General features: G+C 55.6%; 1 protein-coding gene across 1 annotated transcript; it reads right to left on the reverse strand.

The window, feature by feature from the left end:
- Positions 1-3491: 3491 nt before the first annotated feature.
- LOC134506806 (SLAM family member 5-like) lies at positions 3492-8976 on the reverse strand. The gene is made up of 4 exons (XM_063317161.1): positions 8871-8976; positions 6846-7169; positions 5804-6070; positions 3492-4117 (listed from the first exon to the last, which is right to left on the reverse strand). The coding sequence occupies exons 1-4, from the start codon at positions 8917-8919 to the stop codon at positions 4035-4037; spliced, it is 723 nt and encodes a 240-aa protein (XP_063173231.1). The 5' UTR covers positions 8920-8976; the 3' UTR covers positions 3492-4034.
- Positions 8977-9644: the final 668 nt, after the last annotated feature.

A 9644-nucleotide genomic window follows, 5' to 3' on the forward strand; every position in this document is an offset into this window, starting at 1 on the left:
ACGAGCCCCGAGGGTGGGGAGAGTGCAACGTCGCCGTTGTACAAGTGCCTCTATTTACAACCGCCCTCCGCCTGCCGCAGCTTTAATTAACATTGGGAAAAGAGCAAAATACAGATTTATCCCTCGCACGGCGGGGAAGGACGAACGCAGAACCTCGGGGATGGCAGAGAGGCAGCTACTGGGGAGAAAGGCCTCCTTGGGAGGGGTAAAACCTGCCTTCCCAGGAAGGTGCCTCCAGGCCCTGTCACCTGGGAATACCAATCGGCACTGAGGGATGATGCCTCCATGCACAGGAGCAGTATCTGAAATCCCCTGCAGGGATGAGCAACAGAAGAGGCTGCCTGCAGCCGCTCTGGGGGTACCCCATCCCCCACTCCTTCCTCCTCTGGCCCCTCTTCATCTTTGGCTGAGCCATCCAGAGGCCACTTCGCCAATGATGGGCTGGACTCCAGTTCCCATCCTCCAAGGCAGCAGAATGCCAGGCAGCTGGTTTTCCCCAGAGTTTCCTGCTTGTGGTGTTTGATTTCCCCGCTTTGAGACAGCTTTTCCCGGGGGGGGGGTCTGCAGGGAGCCCCCCTTTGCTCTGGGCGCCCCTCTCTTCTGCTCAGCCACTTTCTGCTTGGGGGTGGGGGAGTGAAAGACCCTAGAGGAGACCTAGAGGGTGCCTGGAGCGGCGGCAGCTGGGATCCTGGCCGGATTCACAAGCCAGTCGTCTGAGTAATATTCCCAAGACAGCATTTAGATAGAAGCAGGAGTGAGTAATTTAGTGAGAACATTAAGACGGCATTGGATTACTTATTTATGAGAACTTCTTGACAGATCTGTCACTCAATAATTTATACCACTCAGCATTTAGCAGGGTCGCCAGTAAATAATTCACTTATTATAAACTAAGGGATGCTTTATGATATCTTGAGTTACAGCCTCCCCTCTGATTCAGGACCATAAATATGGGGAGTGACAACCGCTGCCCTGAGCCCTCAGCTAGGCTTCTCGCAGATCCGGGAGAAAGAAAGACTCCCAGCACTCTTTTAAAGTGGAGGGGAGCCCCAGAGCAGATGGGGTGGATGGCATCTTCTGGGCCCCACGGCTTTATGGAGAATGCCAGCACAGCTGATGGCCTGAGCCAGCCAATGGGGTCCTTTGTGGACAGCACCCACTGCTGGCTCAGTGCAGAGTGGAAATCCCTGGGGCAGGAGGTGGGTGCAGCTGGAAGAAATGGGAGGCCCCAGCAATCAGGAGGACATTCAGGATATGGATGCAGAGAAGCCCACCAACCCAGGGTCTGGTTTCCAGCCCAGGAAAGGAACTGCTTCTCCAAAGGGGCAAAACACTTGGCTGATTCTGTAGGCAGACCAGTCTTTGCAATATTTCAAACCTTTGCACCTGTCTCCATGGCACACAGGCACCCCAGTCCTTGGGGGGGGGGTCCCTTCAGGCTCCCCAGGGAAGGAAGAAGCCCCCAGACTCATGGCCTCTGCTGCTTTAGCACGGGGTGGGTTAGTAGGGGATAATTAACTGCCGAATATGTCTTGTTCTCCCCCACTTAAAGCTTCATTCATTCCCCCCCCCATCCTCTCCTCTTTACTAAATTTCAAAATGGGTTTATTATCTCACAGTCTCACTGTGGCCAAACTGATCTGGTCCTTTGTGCTGCTGGAGAAGCAGCAGGCCAGGAATCACAGACTTAAAAAGGAAGACCTTTCTGATGCTGCTAAGCTGCTCCCACTGCCCCACGGGCTGTGCTGCTTCCCCTAGCACGTGGGGTGGGGCCTTTTCTAGCTCAGCACCCTCCCCAGCTCTGGCTGTCCTGCAATCATCACAAAAGCCAGCGGCTCGCCGAAGGCATTATTGGGGGGGGGGAGGTGGAATTGAGCAATGTAAAAAACTTCCACAAGGCCTACTCCGGCCCATTGCAAAGCTGGAGGAGGAGGAGGAGGACTGTGCAGAGGAAAGAGAGGAAACAGCCTTCGCTTGAGGGCAGCCTCTTGGAGGGCAGGTAGGACCTCTGCAAACACACTTATTTGTTTTTCCACATTGTCTCCCACACACTGCTGTGGTTGAGGAAACAGTGCATTACAGACAGACAGACAGAGACACACACACACATGCTGCTTCCCAGACTGGCTGCTGGAGGAAACTTCCCTCAACACCCGCACACACTCTCTGGGGCTCCAGGCAAATATTCCTGGAGCAGTTTTGGACCTCGCAGCTGGCACACGGGTGAGAACAGAATTTCTTTTCCGCTTGGGGCATTCCCATTCCAATTTTGGGAGAGGGAACCAAGTCGGAGCAGGCGGCTGGCAGGCAGTGGCTGGCATGAAGAGCCCAAGGGACTCCCCAGCCTGGTGGGGCCAGCTCAGCCGAGGGGGGCACCCGAGGCCAAGTGACAGCAGCCTGGGACCTTCACTGGCCAGTGGAGGGGGGCAGGTTCCAGCGGTGGGTGGCGGGGGTTGGATGAGATGCTCTATGGCAGCAGCGCAAAATCTCTGGCCTGTTCCCAGACGTCCTCCTTGCCCAAGACAACACTGGCCAGTCATTGCCACCAAAGTGCCTCTGGCAGGTGATAAGCAGTAACTTTCCAGGCTACACAAGTCAGAGCATCACATCTATCTGGGGGCACCAGGGTTGCTATCAAGCTGCAACCAGGTTATCAGGAAGACGAGGCACATGAGGATGGTTCAAAGGAGCAGCCGAACTCAGAGAAGATGGGGACCTTGGGCAAGACTGCAGCTGGTGGGTTAAGTTATAGCAGACGCCACCTGAAGAACAACCCCCGAAGCCATCTTGACTCCCCCCTCCCCCGGACTTTTGCAAAGCATAAAGGAGGAGAAAAAGTGCGGCTGTCCTTCCCTCTGACCTTTTGAAAGAGGCCCCCCCTTGGGCCCTTCTGCCCAACTGAAAAGAGGAAGCCCTTGCACCCCACAGCCATCGTGGCAGCACCCATGTTCCTCTGGGCCGCCTCCCTCTGACGCAGGCTCAGCTTTACCCGGCGGCAGAACTGCCCACCAGGCCGTGAGCCTTAAATGCAGGCACCCAACACACCAGAGTTGACACTAAGCACGCCCCTTCTCTGACTGGGCTGGCATCCTGATAACCCTGGCCGTGAATTTGGTGTGGCTCCCTGGGCCACGCAAAGCCAGCCAACTGTGGCTTGGTCAGCAAACCAAGGCTACCCCAGAGCAGGCTTAGCACCATGTATGGACCCAATTTCTCCAAGTGCCTGGGTTCAGCTTCTGCTAAACCAGCTGCCGAGTCAGGACTGCACCATCTAGCAGCCTCCGGTGGGCAGAGGCAGAGCTGAAGCAACTCGTCCCAGACAGGGACAACAGGACGTCCTTGGGAGAACTGGGCGGGGGGCGGAGGCTTTTCCTTGCCTCATCCACCAGGTTTTATCAGGGATGGGGTATCCAGGGAGGCCTGTCTGGGAGGCCTGTCTTCTTCTGATGCTTCTCCTTCCACAGATAATCCCCCAAGAGGACCAACACAGAAAAGGTTCGCTGTGTCTTTTAATGGGTAACAGCAGGAAGTGCCCGATTGGGAGAAAAGCCACTTTTTAAGACACAGCCCGTGACTGCCATCTGCCGGACGGGTTGCTCTGTCCTTGAAGAACTGGCACTGCAGGGACCACTCTGCCAGCCAGCTCCTGCGGAGATCACTAGGACCCCCCCCCCCCTGGGCTGGGGTCAAGATGCCTTGAGGGATAGGCAAGACCCTTTATCTAAGGAAAGGGGGCTGAAATTTCCCTTAAATCCTGGGAAACCACACAGGATTTGGAAGAGGCCCTGAGTCGCTAGGAGATATGGGGCGGGGGGAGGTAAAGCACAACCAGGCTTGCAAAATTCTGTTATTCTAGCCTATCTGGTCTTCCTGTGGAGCGCTGCCTGATCCAATCCACCTTGAAGGGCTCACAGTTGGCTCCACGTTCGGTTTCCGTCGGGCCTTTCTGGCTGCCCCGTTTAAGCGGCTTGTAGGGCAGAGGGGGCAGCCAAGAGGGCCTGGAGCAGGAAGCAGCCACCCGTGGTCTTCTCTGGTCACAGCAGCAGCACAGCAGCAGTCACGGCGGGCACCAGGAGCCCTCTAGCTAGGAGGGATGCCAGGCCCAGTGCCGAACTTCCTAAGGTGGAAAATGGAGGGTGGGGCATGAATGCTGGAGCGACCCATCCATGGATGTTTGCAGCCAAAGCCACAGGGAGGTGGAGGCTGATCAGAGCTGTGGGGCCCTGGTGAGGGGACCCAGAGGTGGGTGCTCCCCCCCGAGGGGGAGGGGGAGGAAGGGGCTTCTGCAGCTGCTTAACCAGAGGTAGAGCTGAGTTGGACAACCAGCTCCATGTCCTGAAGGCAAAGGGACAGCTATCAACACAAATCCCTGGATATCTGCACTAACATGAAAAGCCACACTGACTTTGCACCCCCTACATGATTGGCAAGGCAGAGTTGGGTACCTCAGTTGCATGGATGGACATTAAAAACCACTGTGCCCCATTGGTGGCAGACTTCAGGTTTCGATGACCATCTCGGCCCCCAAGGAGTCCTCTTACGAAACTTAGCTGGTCTGCATTTTGCTTGGTGCCACAGTGCAGGGCAGCCTGGAATCAGGAGGACCACCTTCCCAGGCCTGGCATTGCCCATCATCCTTTCCCAGTGGGGCTGATGCGAACTGGAGTGCAACGCATCCAGAAGATGCCACATTGGGCAGGGATGATTCACTTTGGTTACGCTCCTGCTTCTCTGTTGCTGTGGCTTTCCATTCCTTGCCCACTTTGCATTTTAGATCCCAAAGTTCCTGCAAGGCCCCTTTTGATCCAGACTGGCTTGCCCCCCGTGTAAATGGCTCTCCTTTCTCATGCCCCCCCCTCACCCGCATCGCCACATGGCACAGTTGGCCAAATAATGACTTAAAAAACTTCGGAAAGAATTGCTGAATACCCAGTAATGAAACCAATGAATAATGCAGAGGACAAAGAAAATGAAGAGAGAACATTTGCTTCGGCAACCTCAGAAATGCAACTATTCTAAAAACAGCTGACAAATTTGCTTAGACCTCAGAAATGCTAATTGGGCACGCTGCATTATTTGTGGTATTTCTTACAGGGTTTGGATTTGGTGAGCTCCAAAGGGGCAGGGGGCGTGCCTAGCTTCCTTGAGCCTCGTTCTGGCATCAGGGGCATCTGAGGTCCCCCTTTGCTCCTCAAGCAGCCCTCCTTCCAGAGCTGAGGCCCAATTTGGGAACTGCCCCACCTAGTTCGATTATGCCCACAGAGTCAGTGTTTGCCAAGGGCCCCATTTAGTGGTGCCCGCAGATTTGAAGATTTGGGCTTCTCTGCAAAAAAAGGAGGGGGGAGGGCAGCTGCAGGAGACCAAAGCAAGAGGTCTTAATGGTCTCATGGCAGGCACAGCCCAAATGCCATAGAGCTGCTTTGCTCGGTCTGGGCAGGGCCGAATCTTTATCTCGGCCTCGAGCGGGCAGGCGTTTCCAACTGCCAAGGTATGTGCCTTGGCTACAACTGAACAGCCGTGACCATCAGGGGGCAGGAAAGCCAGCTGCTGGCCTTTGTGCCAAGCTGCCAAGGCTAAGGAGGGCCCCTGCACTGCGTGCAGACAAGAGGTGCTAGCAGTGCAAACCCACATCCTGGCCAAGGGTTAGAAGAGGTGCTTTCAATGCCCCTCCCGGTGGCAATGCAGAGAAGCCTTTACCAGCCGCAAGTGGGCACTGACTGGAGGCTCAGAGTGCTGCTCAGGAGGCAGAAGCCAGGAGGGGGGCCCTCTCCTGGGCAGGCCTGCATTCCCAGCTGCCTTTTACCTGGAACAGCAGAGCTCCGAGGGCAAGGTTGCTTGAGAGTGATGGTCATGGCACTCTGGGTGGTGGGGATCTGGGCCGTGCAGGTGTAGGCCACTTCCTCATTGGTGTGCACAATCCAGTGGAGCAAGACATTCGAGGTGAGGATGATGCCCGTGTCTGTGTCCTTCCAGGAGTAAGTGATCATGTCCTTTGACCCCATTCCTGCCTTGCAGAGGAGATCAATGCTGCAGGAAGAGTTATCCAAGGAGACCACCGTTTTGGTGATATCTGGCAGGGGAGATAGGAGCGATACCATTGAGGAGGAGGAGGAGGAGGAGGAGGAGGAGGAGGGAAGACCTAGAATTCTAAAGCAGGAGGGTACCCTTGGGGCCATCCAGCCCAACCCCCAAGCACTTCCAGGAGAGCAGCTCCACCCCTCCCTCGAAAGCAGAATCCATTTTCTACCTGCTCTGCAAAGTGAGTCAGCTTTTGGCCCACATTTGCTGGCGTAAGTCAGACCAACTTCCGCCTTTCTTGTATAACCTCATCAAGAAGTGACTGAGGAACTGAAAATTCCACGAAAAGAGAGAAAGGGGGGGGGGGGACCCTGAGCAGAGAATCTGCTGCTCAAAGCATTAACCAGGGCAAGACTTTTGGCCCAGCCAAGACATCTGGAGTCAGGCCAACCCAGGCTTGTCTTTAAACACGTCCCTGAGCTCAGCCTAAACTAGGGTGACACTCCCCCTCCCCCGTCCTCATAGCTCTGTTTAATGTATTAATAGTCAAGAAAACAGGGCAGAAACGGGGGCTGCAATTAAACGCGGAAGTCAAAGGGATTTGATTTCCTTGAGGTCAACCTAGTTCGTCCCTGGACGTTCACGCTGACGTTCCAGGCTGCGAGATCGGCCTTCTCCTGCTTTACTGCAGCTGGGAAACTGCTTTGCCCCCTCCACGTTCTCCCTCCTCGCCTAACTGCATCTTCCCCCAGGGTGCCCTGGAGCGCCTGTGCAGTTCCCAGGCAAGGCTGCCGATCTACGATGCAGCGGGGGTGGGAGTTCCTTACTGAATACGGCCACCGTGAAGGTGCCGAGGACCATTTCAGAGGTGGCGAAGTTCGCGGAGATTTCGTAGGTGCCCCCATCGCCAAGGCTGAGGTTGGCAATTCGGAAGGCGGGCACCTTGTCCAGGAAGGTCACTCGGTTGGAGTAGTGGGTGCTCATGACGCTGAGGACTTTGCTGGCCATCCAGATTGCGACTCCTTCTCCTCTCGAGGAGGCCCTCAGGATGAGGTTGCTGATGATGACCCCCTTGGGGACGGTCACAGGTAACATGACAGAGTCTCCCACGTTAACGGCCTTCCAGGCGAGGACAGGCATGTGGGCCACTCCTGCAGACAAGGGAGAGAGAGGTGCCTCTCAGCGGAGCCCAGGGTACTTTGCCCCAACCGCAGACCCTGACCCTGGAGCCACCCCCACCCCCCATGGAACAGTCCAAAGAAAGTGCCCTTCAAGATCCCAAGTGGCAGTCTGCGCTTTTGGGTGAAGTGGGGGATGGGAGGGGCAGCCAGCCAGGGAACACAGCTGATTTTCCTTTTGAGATGGGACAATGTGCAGAAATATATAAAGCCCCCCACCCCCGCAGCTATAAGACACCAGCGGGTTCCTTTCCCTCCCACCTCCTTTTAGTCCATACCTAACAGGGTGATTTTCCCCCCTTCCCAGCTGGGCTGAAACCCCCCCCCCCCATACTGCATTGCATGTTCCTGTCCTCCTGATGCTGGCCAGGAAACACCGCCCTCTGCTGCTCAGCACCACAAACTGCTGAACCTTGGCCCTCGTCTTGCCCGGCCAATGGCACCAAGGGACTTTGGGTTCTCCTGCCGGCCAGAGACCTATCCAGAGGGGCATCGCACCCTTCGGTGGCCCAGCAGGCAGAGAAGAAGCTGAGATGGTGAAGAACCCCTGGGAAGGCATCATGGGCTTTTTCCCGAAGGAAGGAGCACAATGCGGAGGACAGCTTGCCAATTGCTTACAGTGCCTGCTTTCCAAGGAAGCGGGACCCCGAACACCAGAAAGGCAGAGATTTTTGTACACTTTGGGGTTGAGAGGCAGGAAATCTGAGGGATCTGATTCACAGGCAGGTTTCTTGAGTGAGATAGGTGTTAAACAGGGGGAAAGTGTTTTTCTATTGTAAAACAAAAGTCGCGTCACTGTGACAGACGGACAGCGAGCTAAGGACCCCACTGCTACCAAGGGTGAGATAAACGGGTGCCGCGCTTGATTCTGCGGCATGCCTGCCGCCTCTCACCTCTTAACAAGGCGCCCTCACTGGGGCTGTCCCCGGACAGACCTTTAGGCGGACAGGTGAGAGTGTCCTCGTCGTTTTTGCCGAAATAGGATTAAAAGGGCTTTTCCTGGCAGTGGATTGTTCTTGGATGAGGTCCTATTTACATATGCTAGTGGGGTGGGGGACAAGAGTGGCAGAGGGGAGGGGGGAAGAATTTGCAGCTTTATTTCATTATTTTTCCATCACAGAGTGGGAGAATTAAAAGGCTGAGGTGTAAAGCCCCAAGCAACCACTGTATACAAAAACAACAACAACAACAACAAACACAGAGCGTGGCAGCCTTCTGTTGTGAGTTCCCACGTGTGTGCAAGAGCTGTGCTGCCTGTGGGTGCAGCGAATTCATCCTAGAAAATGGCGCAGCTTCACAGTGGCTCCAAGGAGTCTGCCACCCTTGCTCTCCTGACCAGCCGTTCTGTGACTCCCCCCGCACAGCTCTCCCCCCTCCCCATAAGTTCCCACCCCAGCCAAAGCAGCGACCTGCCCCTCTCCCAGCATTCTTGGAAAACCTCCACCTCTGACCCCACCACCCTTGGAAAGCCACCTGCATGGATGAGCAAACAGCAAAGCCAAGTCTGGCCCTGAACTAGACCAGCACTAGAGCCCGTCCGGGCAAGAAGGGTGTCTCTGAGTGAAAAGTGCCATTGGAGGGAGAACCACAGCTGCGAAAACCTCAAAAGGACGGCTGCCCCTCTGCTGTCCCCGGGAAGAAGCGCGCATGGGCAGGGCCCTTCCTCTGGCTCACCTGCAGGAAGGAGCAGCAGAAGTGCGTGGAGGAGAATGCTGGGGTTCATCCTGGCCCTCCAGAGACGGATGCACTCAGTGAGCCAGGAGGGAAAGGGACCCTTCTCTTCTCGCTCCTCCGTCCCGCTCTAGCAAAGAAACTTCCTCATTTATGTTTTGGTGCTACTGGGAGGTCAGTCTGACTGGGCGGTGGTCCAGATATGTGAGCCATGTGGCACTGCTCTGCTTCCACAGAAATGAAAGCACAGCTGGAGGAGTCAAGCAGCCCCCAAGTTTAATAAAATCAAATCAAAGAGAAGCATCTAACATTCCAAGGGTCCAACTGGTGGGCTCAAAGCCTCCCCAGAAGAAAGAAGAAAGAGCCCCCCCCCCCCCGCCCAGAAGAGAGGCTTGACTCCTAGAAAAGCTGTGCAGTTTGCTTGGAAACAATACCACTACTTGATGCGTGAATTCCCAGCCCTTGGGTCGCTTGGTGGCCCCCCACCCAAGGACTGGTCTAACCCTGGTTAGCTGTTCAAAACTAGCCAAGCCCAGTGGGTTCTCTTAGAGGAGGAGCGGGAAGGATCACAGGCAGCTTGGAGCAGGTTCCACAGCCTTGCAATGGGGCCGTTGTGGAAAAGCACCCCGGGGCTCTTTGGGTGAGCTCTTCTGGCCCAGGGAACGGGACAAAGGGCAACCCGAACAGTTTGGAAACAACTCGCAGACGCTTTAAAGCAAGCGTAAGGTGTGTTTGCTAACCCTTCTTCGCCAGGGAGGGAGCCCCAAATTGCTCGGC

Source organism: Candoia aspera, chromosome 17, assembly GCF_035149785.1.
Source record: "Candoia aspera isolate rCanAsp1 chromosome 17, rCanAsp1.hap2, whole genome shotgun sequence".
Lineage (NCBI taxonomy): Eukaryota > Metazoa > Chordata > Lepidosauria > Squamata > Boidae > Candoia > Candoia aspera.

What these genes read in the sequence shown, in the direction of transcription:
- LOC134506806 (XM_063317161.1), bottom strand. Translation starts at nt 8,919, where the DNA reads ATGAACCCCAGCATTCTCCTCCACGCACTTCTGCTGCTCCTTCCTGCA. An exon ending in CTTCACGGTGGCCGTATTCA is followed by an intron (nt 6,071 to 6,845) that starts GTAAGGAACTCC and finishes CTCCCCTGCCAG; the next exon opens with ATATCACCAAAACGGTGGTC. An exon ending in TCGGAGCTCTGCTGTTCCAG is followed by an intron (nt 4,118 to 5,803) that starts GTAAAAGGCAGC and finishes TTTCCACCTTAG; the next exon opens with GAAGTTCGGCACTGGGCCTG.